The sequence below is a fragment of the Macaca mulatta genome, chromosome 11 (assembly GCF_049350105.2).
Source record: "Macaca mulatta isolate MMU2019108-1 chromosome 11, T2T-MMU8v2.0, whole genome shotgun sequence".
Lineage (NCBI taxonomy): Eukaryota > Metazoa > Chordata > Mammalia > Primates > Cercopithecidae > Macaca > Macaca mulatta.
Genome location: NC_133416.1, coordinates 54,941,462 through 54,968,382, shown reverse-complemented (window position 1 = coordinate 54,968,382; position 26,921 = coordinate 54,941,462). Strand labels below are relative to the sequence as shown.

Genomic DNA, 26,921 nt, shown 5'->3' with positions numbered 1-26,921 from the left:
GGATTACAGGCCTGAGCCACCATGCCCGGCCTCAAGGGTGCCACCTTTCTAGCTAAGAACACTTTAGTAGTTTTCTGGGTTTTTTTTTTTTTTTTTTTCCATACAGGATCTTGTTCGGTTGCCCAGGCTAGAGTGGAGTGGCATGATCTCGGCCCACTGCAACCTCTGCCTCCTGGGTTCAAGCAATTCTCCTGCTTCAGCCCCCAGTCCCCAAGTAGCGGGGACTACAGGCATGCACCATCATGGCCAACTAATTTTTGTATTTTTAGTAGAGACGGGGTTTTGGCATGTTGGCCAGGCTGGTCTTGAACTCCCGACCTCAGATGATCCGCCCACCTCGGCCTCTCAAAGTGCTAGGATTACAGGCGTGAGCCACCGTGCCCAGCTCTAGTTTTCTGTTCCTGCAGAGCTCCTGCTTCCTCTTCCTTTCAAAAATCCAAGGCCAGGCCTCAGGATTTCCACCTGCTTGTCTGGCCCCTTCTATTTCTGGGCAGGCTCTGGGATGTCTAGAGCTATGGTTTGGGCCTTTTCTCCCTTCCATGTACACATCTATCCCCAGAACAGGAGCTATTCCAGTCACAGGTCTCTAGACTCTAGAAGACTTCATGCTGAGACTAGCATCCTTACTTCTCATAGCAGCTCGTTAAATGTTATTATGCTGGCTACTCTGGAGATTTCAATATTTAAAAAGGTTTTTTCTAGGGAAATGCACTTGCGTTATTTCCTGTGTAATTTTTTTAAATGGGAAGGGGAACAGAGTACTGTAAAAGTAAGTATAAGAGTCGGGGTGCGACCCGGCATGGTGGCTCACGCCTGTAATCCCAGCACTTTGGGAGGCCGAGGCGGGTGGATCATGAGGTTAGGAGATTGAGACCATCCTGGCTAACATGGTGAAACCCCATCTCTACTAAAAATACAAAAGAAAATTAGCCGGGCGTGGTGGCGAGTGCCTGTAGTCCCAGCTACTCAGGAGGCTGAGGAAGGAGAATGGTGTGAACCAGGGAGGTGGAGCTTTCAATGAGCTGAGTGAGCCACTACACTGCAGCCTGGGTGACAGAGTGAGACTCCATCTCAAAAAAAAAAAAAAAGAGTCGGGGCACAGTGGCTCACACTTGTAATCCCAGCACTGTGGGAGGCCTAGGAGAGGGGATTGCTTCAGCCCAGGAGTTCAGACTAGCCTGGACAACATAGTGAGACCCCATCTTTATAAAAAATAAAAAATTAGCCAGGCATGGTGGTATGCACCTGTAGTCCCAGCCACACTGGAGGCTGAAGCAGGAGGATTACTTGAACCCAGGAGGTCTAGACTGCAGTGAGCTGAGATCATGCCACTGTACTTCAGCCTGGGCTACAAAGCAACACCCTGTTCCCGCAAAAAAAAAAAAAAAAAAAATTAAAAGAAAAAAAGTAAGTACAAGCCATGATGGGAGCTGGGCAGGCAATGAAAGGAGAAGTAAGAATTGTTTGGTGCCCAACCTAGAGGTAAGAGTGGCTGGCAGCTGGGGTGGGCCCCATGTCCTCTGTTGGAGAAATGGAGACCAGGGGGCCCAGAAGACAGGTCTCCGTGGTCACAGGGCGAGGAGCCAGAAGTTCAGTGACCCAGGGCAGGCTATGTGCTCTCTCGGCAGGCGAAGCATGAAGCGGAAGGCACTATTCACCTGCCCTTTCAACGGGGACTGCCGCATCACCAAGGACAACCGGCGCCACTGCCAGGCCTGCCGGCTCAAACGCTGTGTGGACATCGGCATGATGAAGGAGTGTGAGTGTCCAGGGGCTGGGTGGGGTTTGGGCCTGAGCTGGAGTCAGGGAAAGGCCTTGGCCATTCTCCTGCAAGTTTGGGCGAAGGGTCTGCCTGGCCCTTCCTCTGTAGCTGCCAGCGTCTGGGGCCAGGGCCTCATGGGACCAGCAGCTGGTGACAGGGCAGCTGGAAGTCCAGGGTCAGATGCACTCAGTGGCCCTGTGCACCTCTCGAGGATCTGTGTGTTGGTGTCAGAGGCCCTGGAAGGGTCCCTCCAGAGTGGGACCTGAGAGGAAGGAGAGGCAGGACACTTCTGGAAGAAGAGTAGTCCCTTCTACTCCTGGGTCAGGGTCTTCCTCCAGGATGCCATTCTTTTTTCATAGCTCCCTGTTACTTGGACCGAGAGGGAAGAATGAGATTCAAGGAACCCCAGGTTCTCTGGGCTTGGGGAGAGAGGGCTGCTGTGGGTTGGGAAGGGCAGGAGTGATGGGGAGAATTAGTATTCAGAGCACAGCTGGCATCCACGTTCTGTCCCACCCCAGCCTCCCAGCCTCTCTGGTGCCTTGAACAGATCTGAGGGCTTGTGCCAGGGAGAGACCAGGAGGAAAGAGTCTGCCAGAGGAAGCACTGGGTTCTAGGACGACCCTCTGAATCCAGATGGAGAAAGAGGAGTGATTCTATAGGACTTCCTGTCCCACTCTGTGGTTGGAGAAGATCAACGTGGCATATTTACGTGGATATTCTGACCCACCACTGAAAACAACACTTGAACTTTGCATCGGAGTTCTAGGACAGTTATTTGGTAACTAGAGTAGCCACTGAATTCAGCAGATGCTGGGAGGGGCCAGCCAGGCCGTCTCTGGGCTGGAGCATGGCCAGCTGGGCATGGGTGCCCTCTGCACACTCATTCCTTGCTCTCCTTCTCTTGCTCACTCCTGTCTGCTATCTGCATCCAGACCCCCACCGGGCCCTAGAACAGAACCCAGGCCCTCCTGGCTGTGGGTCTGAGGAGTCGGAGTGGGGTGGGGATGTTGCTGAGATGCAGACCCTCCTGGCTATGGGACCGTTTGGGGTGGTGGGGGATGGGGAGAGGTCAGGTAACAGGAAGATGTGTCAGGGACAGAGGAAGAGTCACAGGACAGGGCTTAGAGGATAGCAAATTTCTCCCTTAATGGGAAGAAAAAGTCTCCGTTTTTGGGACACAGAGGCAGAGCTGAGGCCCTCACCCTGGGCCTCCTCTTTGGGCCTTGACCTAGGATCCTCTTCTGTGGGTCACGATTCCTCCCTCCTCGTCTGGTGGCTCCCCAGCCAACACTGGCAGCCCTGGAAGGTGTTTCCAGGGCTGTGGTTTCTCCGCACCTCCACAGGGTGCAGGCCTGGGCACGCTGATCTCTCCTACCCTAGTCCCTGCCACGCCCTGGCTCCTGTGTTTATCCTGAAGAGAGTAAGAAGTGGAGGCTGGAGGCCTGGGTGCCTTATGGGGCTTCACACACATTCTCAGTGGGCCCTGCTCAGGGTGAGGCATTAGGGAGGGCACCAACAAGGTGTGCTCAGCACAGTCCCGTCTCCGCAGAGAAGATAGCCTCTGCAAAGCAGAGGGCCTGGTTTCTAAAGCTCCAGCTAACCAAGACTGGCACGAGATTCCGCTGCTGCAGTTCGTAAGGCACTGCTGCAAGAGTTCCCCTCAGGGCCAGGCTCACTGATGCCCAAGAGGCCCCTCTCCTACCTCAGGAGGAAGAGGATGTCCTACTGACTTAGAATAGAAGGATCATCTGAGATTCAGAAAGGTAAAGACCTCAGGACTGGGATCAGAAAGCAAGTTGGTAGCCAAGCTGGGATTAGGATCAGACTTCACGTCCCCTCCTACCTGCTTCCTGGTCCCCACAGACAGCGCTGCATCCATGGTGAAGAGCAGCACCAGCCTGGAGTAAATCAGGGGGCCCTGCCCAGGAGCACCCTACCACGTGGGAACCCAGCAGCCCAGAAGCGATGCCCATCCCATCCCTAAATCAGCGCTCTTCCCTAAGTCAGCCACCCCCACCCCAGCCTAATTCTCTCCTGTGGAGTCCTATGTCCCCATCCTGCTGTAATGCCCAAGGCAGCTTCTTACCACACCACCCTCCTCATCCCAGTGCAGGGAGCGGTACTGAGTTCCAGATGGGCTGGTGGAGCGGGGATCCAGTTAAAACAGAAATGTCCTGGTGCTTTTTACTTTCCCAAAGGGAAGATCGTCCAGGAAGAGACATCATTCCCAGCTTCAGGTTAGCCCAGCTTTAGGAGGCCTTGCCAGTGGGAAGTCCCCCAGCCTCAGAACCCTGGGAGAGCTGCTCATTTCTTATCTGGGCTGGGTTTTGTCCCCAAGGCATAGCATCCCAGAGACAATTGAGTGTCTCAATATTTGTAAAACCACAGGAAGGAAGCTAAAAGCCCAGGCTCCTGATGGCGGGGCAGGGAGATGGGCTTTCCATAGAAGAGGCACAGGAAGGGAAAGGATGAGGACAGAAACCCTGTGTATTGACCATCTACTATGCATCAGATAACACGTCAGGCACATGCATTTTCTTCTGAAATTCTCACAATACTCCCTAAATATGTAAATACTTTTATTTTTTCAATAGCTGAGGAAGCTCAGAGGAATTAAAATATCATGGCTCTGAGCTATTAAGATGATGGTATCAGCATTCATTCTAATCTAGGTCTGTCTGCTTCCAAAGCTCAGGCTTGTGGGCCACACCCGAGGCAGCCTCTCGTGGCCCCAGTGGGTTGGAGCTCACTCCATTGTGCATTTCCAGGCACTTTCACATGCTCTAAGAGATGGACTGAAGAGAGCTTGGTCCCACCAAAGACTCATCTTCTCTCTTTTCCGTTATTAGTTGACTTTAAACCCTGGGAACCCAAGAAATGTCCTGAGTTCTTGCTTTTTGCTTATACTATACCTGTCCTGCACAGAACCACACATTATGGTAACTTGTTTGATGTTTTTACAGACGTATGTCTTTTCTCCCTGGTGTTAGCAAAGTACCTGGCATATAGTGCTCAATAAATGTGTGGACTAAATTAATATTAGCTCCTCATTATGCTTCTTTCTCTCTGTATATCTTCCACAGGTCTATAGATCAGTAAGATTCTCCCAAACCTGTCTGTGCCATTCATTTGGAAAAATTTTATGTCGTCTTCCTGTGGTTGTTCTTAGGCCATCCTTGGCATCTCGAAATGTTTTCAAATTGTTTATGTTGCAGATCTTGACTTCATTAGGGAGAGAACATGTCTTGCATGGGAATAACTTGCGCAAAATTATTTCACGCTGAGCAAGGAGCTTAAAAGGAAGTCAAAAAAAGCTTCTGAGCAACCATGTAGGTTTTACAAAGTCCATATGCCAAAACTCATGCTCTTCAGACACCTAATCACCAGGGAGTACAACACTCTTTCAGAATCTGTTTACTCTTATTCTAGGTCAATGGCTTCATATATTATATAGTGTCTTCCTACATGATAGTAATGACATTTTAGGTTCAATCCATTGAAAAAATGGTAAGAAGTTTCCTATGAAATTAACAAGCTCTTTAAACAAATTATTTCATAAATCACAGTGCATTTGCATATGTGGAAGACTTTAGACTTATTCAGTCTTCAAGCAATGTTGCCTTGCAGAAGGCTTACGGATTGGGCCTGTTTGAAACTGGTGGATCTCAGCATTTCTTCCTCTACTACCTGCATAGAAGATGATGGTTGCTATTTGATGCAAGTGACTTGGAGGAATCATGTTATAGGGTTAAACTTGAACTCTCTTTGTCTCTTTAAAGTAGGTAATTTACAAGCTTTGTGATTTAATTTTATTTTCTCACTCTTCAGATGGATTGGAACACAATGTGTGTCAAAACTCCAGGGCTGAAAGCCAAGGTCCGCTTATAGCCACATGTAATCAGACACAGTAGAGGCTAGTGGTTATGACCTTCCACTCCAGAACCAGACTGCCCAGGTCTAAATACCAGTTTCACCACTGTTAGCTGTGTGACTTTGAGAAAGGTAGAAAGCCTCTCTGGGCCTCAGCTCCCTCATCTGCTACATGGGAGTAACAATAGCACCTGCCTTAAAGGGTTGTCATGAGGACTAAATATATGAGTTAATATACAAAAAGCTCTTAGAATAGTGCCTCATAGATAGAAAAAGTCTATATGTGCTATCCAGCATTAAGAATATTTTCCTTTTATTACATCAAACTTGATCACCAGAACTTCTAGCTCCCAAGAGATCAAAAGTAAGTCTTAAGGGGTAGAAAGGCACACTCCCGGAGGCAGACACCAATAAGAAGAGACAACGCATAGCTTAACAGAGAGGTGGACACTGGAAGCAAGAAAAGTAGCCCAAGAACTCCAAAGCCCAGCACGCCGAGCCGTGCAACGCGGGGCATACAGCCTCCGACAACTCCGAGGCCGTAACCTTGTCCTGCAATGTTCAGTAATTATTCAGAATGATACCTCTGAATCATCAGGGAAAGGTTATATGACGTTAAAAGTGTTCCGTTACAAGGTTTTCTGTCTTGAAAATCTTTCCATAACAATTGTTTCAATAAAAGAGGTCAGCTTTGCTCAGCTCTCTGGTGTGCCAGGTGCCATTCCCTACATTGCAAGAGACAAGCAGCACTGGAGTACTCACTAGCCTTTCCTGAGCCAGGAAAATGATTTGCACACAGTTAGTGTAATCTGTGTGGATGCATTTGATGTTTGGTGCCAGACTATTGAGCAGACACCACAGCCAGGTAGCCCATCCGGTCTAGCCTTTATGGGGAAAATATAAGAATTATAAAACAAAGGCCAGGAGTGGTAGCTCGCGCCTGTAATCTCAGCACTTTGGGAGGCCAAGGCGAGCGGATCACTTGAGGTCAGGAGTTCGAGACCAGCCTGGCCAACATGGTGAAACCCCGTCTCTACTAAAAATACAAAAAAATCAGCCGGACGTGGTGTCGTGTGCCTATAAACACAGGTACCCTGGAGCCTGAGGCAGGAGAATAGCTTAGAACTCCAGGGAGTGGAGGTTGCAGTGAGCCAAGATGGTGCCACTGTACTCCAGCCTGGGTAATAGAGCAAGACTCTGTGAAAGGAAGAAAGGAAGGAAGAGAGAGAGAGAGAGAGAGAGAGAGAGAGAGAGAGAGAGAAGAAAGAAAGAAAGAAAGAAAGGAAGGAAGGAAGGAAGGAAGGAAGGAAGGAAGGAAGGAAGGAAGGAAGGAAGGAAGGGAAAGGAGGGAGGGAGGGAGGGAAGGAAAGAGGAAAGGAAGGAAGGAAGGAAGGAAGGAAGGAAGGAAGGAAGGAAGGAAGGAAGGAAGGAAAGAATTGTAAGACATGGACCCTGCCCTTAAGTAACTTGTAATCTAGAGAAAGAGACCTTGAACTTCTTGGGCTCCCTCCATAGGTAATGAATTAAAACCTGTGCTAACCATGAGTCTTACAGAGCAGAAGATAATTGGGTGTCAATGTGTGTGGGAAAGACTAAATATGTCACAGGCATAGGAAATGAGGCTCAGCAGAAGAAAACGAGGCTCGGTGCAGTTCAGGGCAATCAAAAAATGCTTCACAGAAAAAGATGGCTATGATGTAGGCACTGAAGAACTATAGAACTCATACAGGTATTGGGGAGAGGAGACCCAGCTGGACAGGCACCCAGCACAACTGGAAATGCAGGGGCAAGTATGAGCAGGCCATGTTCCCAGGCCAGCAGCAATGCCAGTGTGCCCAGAACAGAGGCTGTGTCCAGAAGCACTAAGACATGAAGTAGGAAAGTTAGTAAGAAGCCAACTTCAGTTTGGACGTGGTCAGCAGTAGGGGCCGGGAAAAGTATCTGGGCAGGAGAATGGCCTCACAGAATCACTGGAAAGTTAGCAAAGTCCAGTCAGGCTGAGCTACATGCCTGTAGACACCATGGTGTGGCTGGCAGAAACAGGCCTCCCTAACTCCTCTGGTCCCCAGGTGAGCAGGAAAGACAAGACACCTAATCTTGGGCTCCCCAAGTGAGGGCTTAGCCCCATTGCCTTCCCTGGATGCTCCCTGCCCCTTCCTCTCCCACCCTGCCTGACCTGGTAGGGTCTGTGCAGACACCCACTGTGGGAGGAGAGTTGGCAGCTGTTAGGGCAGGTGAGTCAGTCACCTGGGCGTGGTCTACTCCCAGGCTCCCCATAGAGGGAAGCATCATCTCTTGCAGTAACACTCGCTTTCCTGCCATGCCTGTGGCACTGGCTGTCCACTCCCACCCAGCATAGGCTCTTCCTCCCTCCCCACCAACTTATCTCGCCCTCCCCCTACCTGAGGGCCTGGGCCAATGGACCTTTCTCGAAGCCTGGAACTCACCCACCCTGGGCTTCTGGTTCCTTTCCCTGCTCTTGTGAAACTCCCCAGTTCTGTGGGCAGATGCCCTGGCAGCACCAGCACCGAGCAAGTAGCTACAGGCCAAGGGCCCCGGTGCCCACTCCTGCCATCAGCGCTCAGCAAGCCACAACCAGGAGGTCTGTTTGCCCAGCCGCTGTGCCAGGCACCTCTGCTCCCAGCATCCCCCCAACCCCCACAGCTACCCCAGCACAGGGAGGCAGGCACAAGCCTGCAGGTGGTGTTGGAGCTCTCTACAGCCCAACACCCTGATTAGTGGCTGTAAAGAACTTCCAAGATTAGAGCTGCAAGGCCTCACCCTTTGGGGCCTTCAAGAGGACTTGAAAATTTCCATGGACAGAAATGTCAAGGCTGTACAGGCTGGAGGAGGAGTGGTTTTGCAGAGAACCAAAGAGGCCTAGTCTTTCTATATTCCACAGTCCCATGTCTGGAAACTTGGATGTGGAGATAGCCACACAGAGGGTCCTCTCCACATCTCACTTCCAGCGCTGTGAGAGCTCTGGCATCCTTTCTCCACTCTGATGTCTCCTTCAGGTTCATGGAACATCAGGATAGGGGAGAGATGAGAACTAACATTTCGTGAGCATCTGCTCTGGGCCGGGCATGCATCCAGTTCTCAAATCAGTTGATCCTTTGAGGCAGGTGTTATTACTTCTCCCACCTGCATGTGAACACACACACACACACACACACACACACAGACACACACACACACTTTATGGAGGAAGGTACAAGAAAGTAACCTTGGAAGAGCTTATATGGTCCAAATCTCTCATTTTACAAACAAGAGAACAAAAGCCCAGAGAGTTTGCCCAAGGTCCCACGACTCATTCTTGAGAACCCCCGACTCCCTAAAGCCCAGACCATCCCGCCTCTCAAATCGTCTTTTTCTTCTTCTTGCGTGTACCTTCCTTTCCACCATAGCAAACCCAATTTTTCTTCACACAGTGGAGTGGGAGTCCCTGTGGCAGGAGGACCCCCGAGGGAGCCCCGAGTGTTAAAGCCCCTCCTATCTTGGACCTTTACCCACAACCACAGGAGGAAGGTTTTCTGGAGGAGCTGCTGGCTGGCCCTCCTGACTCCCCTTCCCACCCCACAGTCATCCTGACAGATGAGGAGGTGCAGAGGAAGCGGGAGATGATCCTGAAGCGGAAGGAGGAGGAGGCCTTGAAGGACAGTCTGCGGCCCAAGCTGTCTGAGGAGCAGCAGCGCATCATTGCCATCCTGCTGGACGCCCACCATAAGACCTACGACCCCACCTACTCTGACTTCTGCCAGTTCCGGGTATGTCTACCTGCTGGGAGGATGAATCGGTCCAGAGGAGAAGCACTAGTGGAACCAGGGCCCAGGGAGTAGGGACAGAGGGCAGGGGACATCCTGAACAGAACTGGGGTAGGGACGGAGGCTGCTCTGACTGCTGGCACTGAGAGGCTTCGCCTTTCCATAGACCTTCCTCAAAGCCATTCCTATCAGAGATCAGGGCCAAGGTAGGAAAATGACCCCAAAATGTGGGTCTGAGACCCCATCTTTCCCTTCCAGCCTCCAGTTCGTGTGAATGATGGTGGAGGGAGCCATCCTTCCAGGCCCAACTCGAGCCACACTCCCAGCTTCTCTGGGGACTCCTCCTCCTGCTGCTCAGATCACTATATCGCCTCTCCAGGTAAGCAGGACTTCAGTCCTCCATGGAGTAAGGGAGCGGGGGTGAGGAGTCCACCCCACCTGCCCTGGGGCTGCTGGATGGAAGGAGGTGGAAGGCTCCCTAATGGAAACTTACATACATACTGTGTGCCATGCAGTGTCCTCAAAACAGCCCGTCTGTTACAGAAGGGGGTGACTTGCCCAAAGGCCCACACTGGGGAAGAGGCCAAGCTGGGATTCCAGCTGTGCAGCATCGGGCTCCCGGGCCCATGCTTTTTCCTCTAAGCCAGGCTTCAGCCCATGGCCCCAGGTGACCTGCTTCCTTTAAGTGATATTTTAATCCTGGGCCCTTCAGAAGGTGAAATTTGGAGTGGGAAGGAGAATGTGTTGGTCCCATTGCAGCCCACCTTCCACCTGAGCTCTGGGGACCACTCTGGCCCTGGAGGACCTGTCCCCTCCAGCTCAACTGAGAGTCTGGGAGGCATCATGCTTTCCTTCCTTCCTTTTTTTTTTTTTTTTTTTTTTTTTTTGATATGAAGTCTTGCTCTGTTGCCTAGACTGAAGTGCAGTGGCACCATCTCGGCTCACTGCAACCTTTGCCTCCTGGGTTCAAGCGATTCTCCTGCCTCAGCCTCCTGAGTTGCTGGGACTATAGGCACGTACCCCCACACCTGGCTAATTTTTGTATTTTTAGTAGAGATGGGGTTTCACCATGTTGGCCAGGCTGGTCTCCATCTCCTGACATTGTGATCTGCCCCCTTGGCCTCCCAAAGCGCTGGGATTACAGGCGTGAGCCACCGCGCCCCGCCCATGCTTTCCTTCTTATGGCCTTTTTCTTACTTCCTCTTCATCACCCTGCCTCATCTGCCCCCTGCTCTTGTCCTTCCTCCCTCTACCCCTAACCTGACCCTGCTGTCCTCTGCTTGGGGTCTGCAGGAGGGCAGGGATGGGAAAAAACTTTCCCCTCCAGGCAATTAGAACCTTAGATAAAGCAGTTCCATACTCAGTGATGAATCTCTGCCCAGATCCAGAATAGATGGAAAGGGTCCCAGTGCCCCTGGACAGAGATACTAGTTAGAACACTTGCTCCCTGCATGATCAGCTGACCCTCCCAGCCCCTCACCTCGTAGGAATCCCTCCCACTTGTCACTTTTCTGTACTCACCTTCCTGCTCTTTTCAGTTGATAGCATATTTATTTATATCAATTAAGGCCAGTCTGTTTAATCCATATGTTGTTCTGTATTTCAGCTTTCAATAGTAATTCTATACTACTTAGGAGGCTTTTTGTTGTTGTTTTTTGTTTTTGCTTGTGTTTTGTTTTGTTTTGAGACAGAATCTCACTCTGTCACCCAGGCTGGAGTGCAGTGGCACAGTCTCTGCCTCCCCGGTTCAAGCCATTTTCCTGCCTCAGCCTCCAGAGTAGCTGGGATTACAGGCACCCACCACCACACCTGGCTAATTTTTGTATTTTTAGTAGAAATGGGGTTTCACCATGTTTGCCAGGCTGGTCTCGAACTCCTGACCTCAGATGATCTGCCTGCCTTGGCCTCACAAAGTATTGGGATTACAGGCATGAGCCACTGTGCCCTGCCTATTTAGGAGTTTTTTGATACCCTCTTGTAAGTTCACTGATTCAAGGTGCTTAAACCGCCCTCCCCACAAGTGGTGTGTTCAGTATAGCATATATTTATTTAAAAATTCAAACAAGTTAACCTTTTTATTTTTTAAAAAAATTATTATACAAAAGTAATACATGTTCATCTTAGACATTTGGAAAACATAAACTAAATTATATATATATATACTTTAATCCTGCTACCCAAAGATAATCACTATTAGCACTGTAATATATCTCTTGCCTCTTTTTTTAAAAACACATATGTACATTCAGAAAAGAAATTTTGCTGTATACAATCTGATGACTTGTTTTTTTAATATTGCATTGTTTTTCCTTACAATTTAGTATGCATCCAGAACATAATTTTTAAAGGCTGCACAGTATTTTGGAATACAATAATGTACCTAAATCCCCTACCATTGGATATCTGGATTATTTCCCAGTGTTTTAGTAAGACAACAGTATACTTATAGCTAAATATTTACACTTATCTGAAATTTTCCCTTACAATGAATTCCGGGAAGTGGGATTACTGGTCAAAGAGTACACACAATTGTTTCACTAATGTCAAATAGCTTTCTAGATTACCTGCAGTAATGTGCATCTCCTTTAGCACCCCAGCCCTCATAGGCATTGCCTATTTCCTACATCTTTATAAATACTGGCATCAGTATTTAAACATTTTTGTTTCTGGTTTATAGGTGAAAAGTGTAGATGTTCTACATTGCAGTTCTTTGATCATTAGCAAGGTTGAACATTTTTTTCCATGGGTTGATGGGTCCCAAATTCATTTCTGATTGAGATCCGTAGGAACAGCACATGGTCTGCTTGAGGAAGTCTCATTGCTCTGAGTGTCTCTGGCTCCTTGCTTTTACTGTCTCACGCTGCTGAAAGAGGCAGAGAGAGTCCCAGAGGGAAGCCTGGGCTGAAGGGTGACCTCTGGCATCACTGCGGGATTCCCAGCTGGCTCTCCTGCCAGGGCACACCAGGTCTTTGCAGGGGCTGGCAGGAGTGGTCCTGGTCCAAGTACCCTTAAATAGCTCCTTCTCTTCCCTCATCTCCCCCAGACATGATGGACTCGTCCAGCTTCTCCAACCTGGATCTGAGTGAAGAAGATCCAGATGACCCTTCTCTGACTCTAGAGCTGTCCCAGCTTTCCATGCTGCCCCACCTGGCTGACCTGGTCAGTTACAGCATCCAGAAGGTCATTGGCTTTGCTAAGATGATCCCAGGATTCAGGTAAGAAACTTCTGCAGTATCTAGGGAACAGAGTCAGAGTCCTAGACTGAGCTGTAAGAAGGGCTGGAGATCACCCATCCACCACTCCTTTTTTTTATTTTTTATTTTTTTAAATGGAGTCTCACTCTGTCACCCAGGCTGGAGTGCAGTGGCGCCATCTTGGCTCACTGCAACCTCTGCCTCCCAGATTCAAGCGATTCTCCTGCCTCAACCTCCCAAGTAGCTGAGATTACAGGTATCCACAACCATGCCCAGCTAATGTATGTATGTATGTATGTATGTATGTATTTTTATTTTTCCAGATGGAGTCTCGCTCTGACACCCAGGCTGGAGTGCAGTGGCGCTATCTCGGCTCACTGCAACCGCCACCTCCCAGGTTCAAGCAATTCTCCTGCCTCAGCCTCCTAAGTAGCTGGGATTACAGGTGCATGCCACCATGCCCGGCTAATTTTTTTATTTTAGTAGAGACGGGGTTTCGCCATGTTGGCCAGGCTGGTCTCAAACTCCTGACCTCAAATGATCCACCCGCCTCAGCATCCCAAAGTGCTGGGATTACAGGCATGAGCCACCACACCCAGCCTCCATTGCTTTTTTAAAATAGAGATTCAGGCCCTACCCTAGACCCGCTAAATCAGAACCTCTGGCGTAGGACCAGAAATCTGTATTATGAAGTGCAGCCTATCCTGCATTACTCTGCAGGCCAGCACTGGAGAGCTAGTCCATCCCCTCACTTTCTGGATGATGGTGTAGAAGCCCAGAAAGGTCCAATGGCCAGCCAGGATCCCTTCCTGGTGTTGGAGCCAGCACGTCAGAGCCAGGCCTAGAACTCCCAGCTCACTGTTGTGTTACTCCAGCTGGCTTGACTGGCATCCTCATATTATCTCTTTAAATTCAACGACATGATTCCTCCACACCCCAACTCTGAGAGTAGAATGAAGTGATAGAGAGGAGAAGGGTTGGCCATGTAGACTTGTGAAACAGTCTGGGAATCCTGGAGAAAGACAGGTTTCCTGGCATATATGACCCCGGCATCCTTCACCAAAATGAAGACCATTTAAAGACCATTTCCTGGCCAGGTGTGGTGGCACATGCCTATAATCCCAACACTTTGAGAGGCTGAGGTAGGAGTTCAGCCCAGGAATTCCAGACCAGCTTGAGCAACATAGTGAGACTTCTTCTCTACAAAAAAAAAAAAAAATTTATAAATTAGCTGGGTGTGGTGGCACATGCCTGTAGTCCCACCTACTAGGGAGGCTGAGGCAGGAGGATCACTTGAGCCCAGGAGGTCAAGGCTGCAGTTAGCCATGATTGTACCACTGCACTCCAGCCTGGGCAACAGAGCAAGATCCCGTCTCAGAAAAGAAAAAAATAAAGACCATTTCCTAACCATACTGAAACATTTTTTGCCAAAATAGGTAAGTATAAGGAGTTCTACTGGAGAAGGGATCCTCCTTTATCAATTCACTCATATAAATTTCATTCATTTATTCCCATGTTTTATTGTTGTAACACTAACAGTGTATATAATACTTATATTTAAATGCTCATACAGTGTTAATATTCTTTTTTTTCCTTTTCTTGTTTGAGACAGAGTTTCGCTCTTGTCACCCAGGCTGGAGTGCAATGGTGCGATCTCACTGCAACCTCCACCTTCTGGGTTCAAGCAATTCTCCTGCCTCAGCCTCCCAAGTAGCTGGAACTACAGGAGTGTGCCACCATGCCAGGCTAATTTTTTGTATTTTATTTTGAGACAAGACTTTCCCTCTTGTTGCCCAGGCCAGAGTACAATGACACAGTCTCAACTCACTACAACCTCTACCTCCCGGGTTCAAGCAATTCTCCTGCCTTAGCCTCCCAAGTAGCTGAAATTACAGGCACGCACCACCACGCCCGGCTAGTTTTGTATTTTTAGTAGTAGAGACGGGGTTTTACCATGTTGTCCAGGCTGGTCTCGAACTCCTGACCTCAAGTGATCTGCTGGCCTCAGCTTCCCAAAGTCCTGGGATTACAGGCGTGAACCACCACGCCCAGCCAATATTCTTAAAACAATAGAGTACTGACACATTTAGTAGATGTGTTGGGAGATTGCTATATTTATGTATGTTTGTACCTTAATTCTTCCCAAAAGTTCATTTGGCATATTGCCATAAAATACATAAACAATATGGTTGAGAAAGATAAGTAAATCGATCTTAAGCAACGTTATTATCATTTTAAGTAGCAGCAATAGCTGTATTTCCGGTAGAAGGAGAAAAATGCTTCCTAGATACTAATGCTCCGATTCAGTGCTGGAATACGGGGAGCTGGAAAGTGAGTTAACATTGCTGGCTCTGGATGGAAGCAGATATGAGGTGCCATATATCCGTTTGTGAACCTCTTAGCTGTGTAGAAAAGCCATCAGTTATTGCCTAAATTACTGCCTTGCCAGTGAGATGATGGTCATTCACAGAGTTAAACCCAGAACTTTCCAGTTCGTTTCTGCCCTGAGAAAACTGGCTCTGTGTTATTTTATGCCTCTCACCAATCCAAATACCAGAAATTTTTCAATGCTCTTCCTCTGGAATTAATGTGAAAATGGCGAAGAAAAGAAAACTGGCAGACAGTGCTGAGACACTTCTACCGCATTGCACATTTTGGTTGTAGCGACAGGAGCGAGGGCCCCTCTGGCAGGCAGGCACGCAGGCAGGAGCAAGCGACAGATCTCATGTGAGTCAGGCATTGCTCTGAGCACAGGGTTTACCCTCAGAGCCTTTCCTTGGAACTGACAACACATTCCATAGAGCACAAGTTCCAACTCCCTCCTCCACGCTTCACGTTACTGTTTGCAAACTCCACATATACCAAAGTCTTGTTTTGTGTAAACGGCTAGGGAAAAAAACACGGAAGCACTCGGCTTCCATCCTCATGTCAGGCAGCAGTACTCATCTACACAGGCTTCATCTTTCGCTGCTCTAGTGGGGAGTAGGACAGAGGGCCCTCATGACCCTTTCCAGATACTGAGGTTCAGTGATTCCAATGGAGGCTGAGATTGCACACACGGGAAAGCTGTCCTAAAAGGAAAGTTACTCATTGAATCAGTTACTCCAATGCTGCCCCCTTCACTAAGGAACCCCAGCCTCCACTTTTCTCCCATGCTCAAGTCCCCTATCCCTTGCCCTCCCACATGGACCCTGACACAAATAGTACTACTCTCAGTTTCTCTTCACGAGGTTAAATTGAAGTGTGCCCTCTTCCTTTCATCATGTTCCCCTCTGTCCCCTAGTCTGTCCTTGCAACTCATGGCTAAAGTGAGGTGCATATGGGCAGGTACAGGAGCTGCCCAGCCATTGATGCAAAATGGGTTAAACTGATCCTGAACATGCTAGGGTTGGCTTCTCTGTCTTCAGCATGACTTGAGAAGTCCCAGATCAGAAGGTATGCCAATGAAAATGGAGCAGGCCTTGCTAAGAGAGCTTGCAGGGACACTGGTATGGACACTCTCTGTGGCTGGACAGAGGTGATGCTGAGCCTGGACTGGAGCCCAAACCTAGGCTCCAACTGGGCCCAGCGTGGGCCAGCCCAGCAGCTCTCTGGTTCTGCTGCTTTCCACACTTAGGGGTTCTGTTGTTCCAAGACATAGAAGAACAGTGGCTGCGTCCCTGGTGGCTTTGATCTTGCTGCCTGTAGGCAGGGGCGGAGGGTGTGGGGAAGCCAGGATGAGACTTCTGTGTGGGTGTGTGGGGGCACAGGATGAGTCTCCAATGTGGGCATGAGACCAACATGGGGTGGGGCTGGATGGGCTGCTCTGGGTGTGAACTGCGCTACAGTGTGGCCTTGCCTGCTCTCTCCTCCCACTTCTCCTCCCTTAGTCTCTCAGTCTCACCCCACAAATCTCCCTCCCTGCTGGCACTGCAAATGAAATGCACGGAGGAGGTGGCATCAGCAGCAGCATCTAAATGGCCAAGAGCAGCCTTAGATCCCAGGACTTAGGACCCCCAGGCTTCACTGCCAAGTAAAGTGCACAAGAGACCAGGCCACATCAGCTGCAGCCCTGCCCTCTTCTGCTAAACGCCTTCACCTTCATTGCCATTCCATACCCAGGGAAGAGCCCCTGGGGGTTATCACGCTTCCTTCGTGCTGTGCCCTTTCTCCACATTCATTTCTTCATCCATCCAACAAATAGCTTTCTTACATAAACTGTGAGGGACAAAAGTTGTTGAGAAGACAGTCCCTGGCATCCAGGGATTTGGTGTCTGATGAAAGAGATAGACATGTAAACAATTGCTGCAAGGAGATAAGAGCCCTGCTAGAAGCCTGCTGGAGGAACCGTGGGAATGCGGGAGGGGAGGGGCCGAGCTCTGCCTGTGGGGGTGGGAAAGATGAAACAGCAACACAATTCCAGTCACATCTCGGGTGCCCAGAAGTGGCTGCAGGCGTGAAGACGGAGGAGGGTGTAAATGTCGCACAGGTGAGGGAGGGGGAACGGAGCTGTGTTGGTGTCTATCATCATGGAACAAGCTCTCTTGTGGCTTCCCCTGTAACTCCACCTCTACTCCCACCCCGCCACCATCCCTGGTCCTGGCTGTGAGCTGTATATAGAAAGGCCCTGTATTTCCAGGCTGTGGGCAGTCATTTGGGGTCGTTTTGGGCTTCTGTTCCTAGCAGCAGGATGTCTGGATCACAAAAGCAGTGATCCCACTGAAGTCTCTGGTCTGCACCCGTGGAAGGTGTGTTCACTGCTGGCCATCTGTTTGAGTGGGGCATTGAACAAAAGCCTATGTATAAAGATATTCCTCCCAGAATTACCTATGATAGCAAAAATTGGAAGCAATCAAAATGTTCAAAAATAGATAAATGGAAGACTGGCTCAATAACTTAGAGTATACTGTTATGATGTAACAGTATGCAACCTTCTAAGAACTGGGCTAAAGAATTTTGAGTGATATAGGAAGTAGGATAAAGAATTAGTATAAGCTCGAGTATATTAAAGATATACTCCCTCTCTCTATGTATATGTGTGGATATATATATATATATATATATATTTGCATAGAAAAAAGATAAGAAGGTGCCAGCCACGGCGGCTCACAGCTATAATCCCAGAACTTTGGGAGGCCGAGGCGGGCAGATCACTTGAGGTCAGGAGTTCAAGACCAGCCTGGCCAACATGGTGAAACTCCATCTCTACTAAAAATACCAAAATTAGCCGGGTGTGGTGGCTCATGCCTGTAGTCCCAGCTCCTCCGCAGGCTGAGACAGGAGAATTGCCTGAACCCAGGAGGCAGAGGTTGCAGTGAGCCGAGATTGCGCCACTGCACTCCAGCCTGGGCGACAGAGCAAGACTCTATCTCAAAAAAAAAAAAAAAAAAAAAAAAAAATTAAAATAAATAAAAACAAAAATAAGAAAAAAAAGACAGGAAGAAAATACACCGAAATGTAAAGTGTGGTTATGAGCAATTTTAATTTGTTTTTACATTTTTATGTATTTTCCAAAGATTTGATAATGAGTATGTTTTACTTGTATAATGAGTCAAATCAAAAATGGGGATGGTGTTCATTTTTGTTTTTTAAATGTGGATTGAGTATCTAGAGAAAAGTGACAAGGATGGTGAGATGTTTAGACATTGTGTCATTAGACTATCTGAAGGAGGACACAGTAGTTTTCCTTTTTAAAAAACTCCATTAGCTATGGTTCGAAGGAAGTCCCATGGCTAGTGAAGAAGTCTGGTTCTGGGTTTCTTGAGTACAAAACTGTAAACCACAAATGAGTGTACCATCACGTGGGTTGTAGCTCAATAGAAGAGGCCATTAATCTCGGCGCTAACAACTCCATGGCTGTGTCCAGAGGCCCTGAGCTCCCTGACCCTAGGAGAGTCCTACAGTGGTTATGTAGGAGCCACCTCTAAGAGCTCCTAAGAGGGGCCCTCCAACTCTAGCACTTTGTGATTTTTTTCAATATAGATCCTTTGCTGGCCATCCTGATCATGCAAGCCTTCTCATTCCCCACCATCTATCACCCATTGATACAACACTCTCATCAGTCAATATCGGCTTCCTGACTTTATATACAAACATGCAGCCATCAAGGGGATGACAGCCTATCTACAGGATATCCAGAAGGAAGTAGACAGTCAGGAAGAGAAAGAGAGTAAAAGCCAGAAGCAAGTTGATTTGTGAGCCCTGCCTTTTCCTCGCCGTTGTTCAGACAAGCCCAATCATGACTCAGAATAGTGGAACTAGTCATTGGCCTCTCAACTCATCAACGCATCTCTATTAATCCTCTTGTTGTGCTGAGGGCTCAATGATCATTGTGTGGGCAGCAGTAAGGTGATTAAGAGGAGGTGCTGGCCCCCAAGTAACTTACAAATAAGAGTAGAAAACAAGTGGCTGGGTGCAGTGGCTCACGCCATAATCCCAGCACTTTGGGAGACTGAGGTGGGCAGATCATCTGAGGTCAGGAGTTTGAGACCAGCCTGACTAACATGGCGAAACCCTGTCTCTACTAAAAATACAAAAATTGGCTAGGCGTGGTGGTGGGTGCCTGTAATCCCAGCTACTCAGGAGGCTGAGGTAGGACAACTGCTTGAACCTGCGAGGTGGAGGGTGCAGTGAGCCAAGACTGCACCACTGCACTCCGGCCTGGGCAACAGAGCAAGACTCTGTCTTAAAAAAAAAAAAAAAAAAAAAGTAGAAAACAAGCATGTAAAGAGCAGAACTGGAGGAGAAGGGCAAAATAAGAGCACCAGCAGTGTTCAATGCGTCACAAAGACATGGCCCTAACTGTGCTGAAGAGTCAGAGGGTGCGGGGCTCCAAGGGAAAACACAGTGGATTCAGGACCAGAAAAACAAAATGGAGCATTAGAAAGGTATTCCTGGCTGGAGCTGTAGTATGCTCAAAGGCGTGGTGATGACTGGGTACAGTGGCTCACACCTGTAACCCCAGTGCTTTGGGAGGTCATGATGAGAGGATCACATGAGGCCAGGAGTTTGAGACCAGCCTGGGCCACATAGTGAGACACCATCTCTACAAAAAAAAAAAATTAAAAATTAGCTAGGTGTGGTGGTATGCACCTGTAGTCCCAGCTACTTAAGAGGCTGAGGCAGGAGGATTGCTCGAGCCCAGGAGTTTGAGGCTGCAGTGAGCCATAATCATTCTGTTGCACTCCAGCTTGTGTGACAGAACAGGACACTGTCTCTAAAAATAATAATAAAAGAAAATTAGCTGAGCGTGGTGGTGCATGCTTGTAGTCTTAGCTATTTGGAAGGCTGAGATGGGAGACTCACTTGAGCCCAGGAGTTTGAGGCTATAACATGCTATTATCAAACACCGTACTCTAACCTCAGCAACAGAGTGAGATCCTGTCTCAAGAAAAACAAAAAAGGCACAGTGAGAACACACAGCATCTGAATGTGGAGTGGCATGATGCCGCTAGAATGGAAGGTTGGTGGAGTTTACCATGGGAAAAGGAGTTGGAATGAGAGGTTGGAGCCAAGTTAGGGAGTATGGGCCTGAACCTAGGGTGTTGAGAGTCAGTGAGGATTTCTGAGCACAAGAGGACATTGACCTGCAGCAGTGGTAAGAAAGATGAATGACAGACTGGGGAGACACAAGTCTGAGATTCCCGTAAGAGGCTATTGGAAAACACGCTGGAGCTCTGAACCAGAGCACTCCTGGTAGGAGTGGAAATAAGATCAGCAGCTCGAGAGACATCCTGGAGACAAAGCTGGCTGAATTTACTACTGAGAAGGACTGGAGGACAGGAGGAGGGAGAGGAGGAGAAAACTTGGGTGCTTTTGAAGATACTGTGGTCCTACCTTTTGCAGACCGCCGTATTCATGCCTCAATGCTGGGAGCTTCCCTGGGCTCCGTCTTCCTGTGCCTCACAGCTCTGGCTGCTTGGCCTCTGGGTTTTCCTTGTCTTAGTAACTGAGCTACTTCACTTCCGGCCTTGGCACATGATCACAGTGTTGAACTGTTCTCTTTCAAGGAACACTCTTGTCCCTTCCAGCCAGGCTGCAAGCTCCTCGATGAAAGACCCAGGGCACATGTTGGCGCCCAGCAGGTGTATACCTGTCAAAATGCTAAACTGATTTGTGTGTCTGGAAGGCCTTGACTGGTAACCTGACCTCCTTTCCTCCTTCCCCCGCAGAGACCTCACCTCTGAGGACCAGATCGTGCTGCTGAAGTCAAGTGCCATTGAGGTCATCATGTTACGCTCCAATGAATCCTTCACCATGGACGACATGTCCTGGACCTGTGGCAACCAGGACTACAAGTACCGCGTCAGTGACGTGACCAAAGGTATGCCTGGACTCCACCTCCACCTTTTCCAGCGCCCAGAGTCTGTGTCTACCCCTCCTGGGGTTTGGGCTCCAATCAGACACATGGGAGGGAGTTACGCACCAACAGGGAGAGAAGGGTGAGGGTCCGACCCATGGGGTTGGAGGTGGGTGGGCGGCTCCTCAGCTCTGCCCACAGTACCTGGCCATTGTCTCTCACAGCTGGACACAACCTGGAGCTGATTGAGCCCCTCATCAAGTTCCAGGTGGGACTGAAGAAGCTGAACTTGCATGAGGAGGAGCATGTTCTGCTCATGGCCATCTGCATCGTCTCCCCAGGTATGGGGCCAGGCTGGGAGGAGCTTGGGGACCTGGGGAGCAGGGAGCGTGAAGGATGAAGACCTGCTGAGGGCCAGCTGGGCAACCTGAAGGGAGATGTAGCAAAAGGAGAGGCAGAGAGGGAAATGCCTACTTTGCTGATTTGCAGAGCCCCAGTGGTGTGTGGATGCTGAGGTGCCCCTCACCGCCCTTGGCTCTGCCTTACAGAGTTTGCAGGCGATTCGTAGGGGGGATTCTGAGAAACTAGATAAGCAGGGTTCCTCGAGCCACAGACGGCCCTGCGCGTTCCCAATACTCAGGCTCCGCTCTTGTGTGAACTGGGCTCAACATTCCTGTTATTTGAGGTTTCTCGTGGGCAGGGTACAAAACCCTGGAGCCTGAGAGATAGTTCTGCCTATACAGTTTACCTGATTGATTTTGGAGGCAGTGTGCTGTGACCCTTGACCTCTTCTGCTGGTTAGAGGTGAGAAGAGGGGGAAAAGGCAGAAGAGGAAGTTATTGTAACCTTGGGGACATGATGTTGGTGATGAGGTCCAAAGAGGGATGGCCCTGCCTCAGCCAGTGCTGTGTTCAGGGGACAAGCTAGTGGCCTCTGCCCAGGGATGCTTTCCTGGACTGGAGGCTCAAGGAATGGAGGTGGGCTCCCCTACACCTGCCCAGCCAGCCTTCACTCATTCATTCATCCACTTAGCAACAATTTACTGAGCACCTATTGGGTGCCAGGCACTATGCTAGGTACTGGGGTTCAACAGCAAACAGGACACAGGCTCCTTTCCCATGAAGCTTAGATGGAAACATTAAACAAATGCTATTTAACAACTAATTCCTAACATGGCAAGAGTTTTAAAAATAAAGTAAGTGACACTAGAGAATGGTAGAAGGAGGTAGGCTGACATGGTCTGGGTCACGGAGGTAGAGTGTTGCCAGGAGTCTTTTGGAGGAAGACCTTTTAAGCTGTTACCCAAAGGATCAGTAAGAGTCTGGCAAAGATAGCAGAACAGAGTTCCAAGCAGTGGGAACACAGATGTGAAGGCTGGTGACCAGAGAGCACGGCGCATCAGAACGCTGAGGGATGGACGGAGCATGGACAGAGAGCAAGGCCAGGCAGAGACAGGCCCAGGTGGGCCCATGGAAAGACCTGGGACTGGATCCTAAATACAAGGAGAAGTCACTGGAGGGCTTTGGGGCCATGCAGTGGTATCACCAGTCAGCAGTCATAGAGGGGTGGCCTAGGGGGTGCTGCCATTGAGTGTCTGTGTGGGTGGGAGGTGGGGGGATTGAGCAGTGAGGGGCCCAGCTCAGAGCTCCTGTGCCTTCTCCTCTACCACCCTGTCCACAGATCGTCCCGGGGTGCAGGACGCCGCGCTGATCGAGGCCATCCAGGACCGCCTGTCCAACACTTTGCAGACCTACATCCGTTGCCGCCACCCGCCCCCGGGCAGCCACCTGCTCTATGCCAAGATGATCCAGAAGCTGGCCGACTTGCGCAGCCTCAATGAGGAGCACTCCAAGCAGTACCGCTGCCTCTCCTTCCAGCCTGAATGCAGCATGAAGCTCACGCCCCTCGTGCTCGAAGTGTTTGGCAATGAGATCTCCTGACTAGGACAGCCCAAGGCGGTGCCTGGGTGGGGCTGCTCCTCCAGGGCCACGTGCCGGGCCCGGGGCTGGCAGCTACTCAGCAGCCCTCCTCACCCTGTCTGGGGTTCAGCCTCTCCTCTGCCACCTCCCCTGTCCACCCAGCCCATTCTCTCTCCTGTTCAACCTAACCCCTCTCCTGCAGGCCTTTCCCCGGTCCCTTGAGACCTCAGCCATGAGGAGTTGCTGTTTGTTTGACAAAGAAACTCAAGTGGGGGCAGAGGGCAGAGGCTGGAGGCAGGGCCTTGCCCAGAGACGCCCCCACTACTGCATAAGTGGCTGCTGACTGGTGTTGAGGGAACAGGCAGGGGAAATGCATCCATTCCTCAGGGACAGAGACACCTGCACCTCCCCCTACTGCAGGCCCCCCATGTCCCGAGCCTAGTGGGGTCTCCCTCTCCTGCTTACTCATGATAATCGGCCCACAGCTCCCAACCCACCCGCTTCAGTGCCCACCGACATTCCATTGCCCTGGTTATATTCTCACCGGCAGTAGCTGTGGTGAGGTGGGTTTTCTTCCCATCACTGGAGCGCCAGGCACGAACCCACCTGCCGAGAGACCCAAGGAGGAAAACAGACAAAAACAGCCTCACAGAAGAATAGTGGATGGTGGCCATAGCTCTCCCTGTCACCAAGCTAAGGGGTTGGTTGAGGTGGAAGCCCTCCTTTCACGGATCCATGTAGCAGGACTGAATTGTCCCCAATTTGCAGAATAGCACCTGCCGTCCTCGTCGTCGTCCTCCCCCTGCCAGTGCCTTACCTCCTGCCCAGGAGAGCCAGCCCTCCCTGTCCTCCTCGGATCACCGAGGGTAACCCAGAGCCTGCTCCCCCCACCCCCTCCCCACTTCCAGTCTGAAGCAGCAGTGAGCCGCGTCTTCTCCACCTGGCAGGGTGGGATGGAGGAGAAGAACTTTCAGACCCCAGCGGCTGCGTCATGATCTCCCTGCCGCCTCGGTGTGGTTCCAAGGTCGCTGTTCACCCACGGGGCTAAGAGCTAGCGCTCCCGCACCCCAGGGTGTGGGAAGGGAGAGCGGGGCAGCCTCGGGTGGCTAGTCAGAGAGAGCGTTTGGGGGTTCCATGATGTAGAGTAGCGTCCCTTCTATCCTCATTCCACCACCCAAAAGTCAAAAGGAGCCTGTGAGGCAGGGGCAGAGTGATACTTCAAGTGCATGCTCTCCTCTACAGCCGGCTCAGCCCCGCCGGTGGGAACCGTGTGTCCGTTTACTCCAGGGTGGGGTCCTTGTGAGAGTGAGCTGTAGGTGTGCGGGACCAGTACGGAAAGGCGTTCTTCGAGGTGGATCACGGAGGCTGCTTCAGATCAGTGGTTGAGTTTGGGGAATGCGACCGTATTTGCTGTGTCTCCAGAAATGTTAAAGTCAGTGGGAACGTGACCGCCCAGCTCCCGGAAGCTGTGTCCTTCCACCTGTATCCGTTGTTCCCTGAAAACGCAGGGAGGAGTCAGACTTCACACTGCAAGAGCCTCGGTGTCCACCTGGCCCCATGTCTCTCAGAATTCTTCAGGTGGAAAACCATCTGAAAGCCGCGTTCCTTACTGCAGAATAGCATGTGTATCTCTTAATCTGTAAATGTATTAGATATGAGTTGTTTTCAGACTCAGACTCCATTTGTATTATAGGGGAGCAGGTACCACTGATTTGGAGATATTTATGGGGGGAGAACTTACATTGTGAAACTTCTGTACATTAATTATTGTTGCTGTTGTTGTTATTCTACAAGGGTCTAGGGAGAGACTCTTGTTTGATTTTAGCTGCGGAACGTATTGGTCCAGCTTGCTCTTCAGTAGGATAAAACACTTGAAAGTTGCTAAATGAGTCAATCCCCTCATTAAGGAAAACTGACAGAGGAGGGCGTGACTCACCCAAGCGTATATAACTAGTTAGAAGCGGGCCAGGACAGACCGGGCGCAGTGGCTCACGCCTGTAATCCCAGCACTTTGGGAGGCCGAGGCGGGAGGATCACCTGGGGTCTCGAGTTCGAGAGCAGCCTGACCAACATGGAGAAACCCTGTCTCTATTAAAAAAAAAAAAAAAAAAAAAAAAAACAACAACAACAAGCTGGGCGTGGTGGCACATGCCTTTAATCCCAGCTACTCTGGAGGCTGAGGCAGGAGAATTGAACCCAGGAGGTGGAGCTTGCAGTAAGCCAAGATCCTGCCGTTGTTCTCTAGCTCTAGGCAATAAGAGTGAAATTCTGTCTTTAAAAAAAAAAAAAAAAAAAAAAAAAGAGTGGACTAGGACAGGACCAGACTTTGGAGTCATGGTCTGGTGTCCTGTTCACTACACTATGTTTGAGCTCAGACCCCACCATGTTTGAGCTCAGACCCCCATTCCCATTCCCCAGGTGGCTGACCCAGTCCCTGGGAGAAGCCCTGGATTTCAGACAGAGCAAGTCTGGATCTGGGACCCCTTCCTTCCTTCCATGGCTTGTAACTCCACCAGCCCATCAGAAGGAGAAGGAAGGAGACTCACCTCTGCCTCATCGTGAATCAGACCCTGCCCCACCACAACGTGGCCCAGGCCTGCTGGGGTCTCCGCCTCAGCCTTGTATAATGCTGTTGCCTCATCTGTAACATGCATTTGTCTTTGTAATGTCACCACCTTCCCAGCTCTCCCTCTGGCCCTGTCTTCTCCAGGGAACTCCTGGGAGTATCAGTTACTCAGCCCTGGGCCCCACCACCTAGGCCACTCCTCCAAAGGAAGTCTAGGAGCTGGGAGGAAAAGAAAAGACGGAAAAATGAGTTTTCATGGGGCTGAACTGGGAGAAAAGGTCATCATCGATTCTATTTTAGAATGAAAGTGTGAAAATAGACATTTGTAAATGTAAAACTTTTAAGGTATATCATTATAACTGAAGAAGGGTGTGCACCAAAATGCAAGATTTTCCACAAGATTCCCAGAGACAGGAAAATCCTCTAGCTGGCTAACTGGAAGCATGTAGGAGAATCGAAGTGAGGCCAACAGAGAAGGCAGGAATGTGTGGCAGATTTGGTGAAAGCTAGAGATATGGCAGTGAAAGGATGTAAACAGTGCCTGCTGAATGATTTCCAAAGAGAAAAAAGTTTGCCCTGCAGTTTGTCAAGTCAACCAATGTAGAAAGCTTTGCTTATGGTAATAAAAATGGCTCATACTTATATAGCACTTACTTTGTTGCAAGTACTGCTGTAAATAAATGCTTTATGCAAACCAATTTGGCTTATCCTTATAAGGACCCTAAGGGAGATGAATCATTATTACCCCCATTCGACAGAAGGGATAGCTTGAGCAATGCCACACTAGCAAGGGATGGGATTTGAACCTTCATCAGCTAGCTTCAGAAGCCACAAATTAACTGCTACATTGTCCTGCTTCCTACTGAGTTGGGGGACCTGACCGGTTACTGATGGTCTTGCTAGCTCTCTCCTAGAGAGGAGATAAAAGAGGTTCCCATTCCTAAGGCAGGCCCTGAGCTGGGGAAGTTAGAGGTGCTGGATCAAACTGTGCTCTACTCCCAGGAAGTGTGCAGTCCATATGTGACACCTCCGTGAGACCCTCAAAAATGAAAACCAAGCAGCTATTGGCAAAACTGTGTCTGCCATTAGAGATGGCGGCTGTGCCAGTGACCTGGAGGATTACAAATGACTGCTGTGCAGAAACAGGACTCTTAAGGGGCCCAACTTACGCCGATGCACTCCACTCTGCTTCCCAAGGAAGTGGGATTTATGATGAAGGGTAGCGTTGCTAAGCACAGTAAACAAGAATAACCAACCAAGGACACAGCATTGAGATCTGAAAATAAGGAAATCATGCCAGCCAATATATTGATTTAGGATAAGTTGGCCTGGGGATGTGATTCACTCTAATTTTTCAGAAATATCTGAAAATATTTCAAACCAAAGGCTAAAATGTGTTTCAGTGGGATGAGATGAACTTAGGGGAACTGGGGTTAGAACTTGAGGGTTATTTTGTGAAACATGAAGGGACTTAAGAGAAAGGAAATCAACAGCTGCATAAATGGGCGTGTCTCTGGCTGGAGAAATGTGGAGAATGGAGTCTGATACACTGTTAGGAGGATCTTATG

The 26,921-nt window shown here is 49.6% G+C and overlaps 1 protein-coding gene across 29 annotated transcripts in view; it reads left to right on the top strand.

Moving 5' to 3' along the window:
- VDR (vitamin D receptor) overlaps positions 1-26,051 on the top strand; it is a 105,656-nt gene extending 79,605 nt beyond the window's left edge. For 25 of the 29 annotated variants that reach the window (XM_015151543.3, XM_077952695.1, XM_077952702.1 and 22 more), the window contains 7 exons: positions 1,629-1,759; positions 9,215-9,399; positions 9,655-9,775; positions 12,440-12,611; positions 20,741-20,892; positions 21,093-21,209; positions 22,549-24,673. In XM_015151543.3, coding sequence (XP_015007029.2) covers positions 1,629-1,759; positions 9,215-9,399; positions 9,655-9,775; positions 12,440-12,611; positions 20,741-20,892; positions 21,093-21,209; positions 22,549-22,808 — 1,138 coding nt within the window. In that variant the 3' untranslated portion in view covers positions 22,809-24,673. 29 annotated transcript variants of the gene reach the window in all.
- Positions 26,052-26,921: the final 870 nt, after the last annotated feature.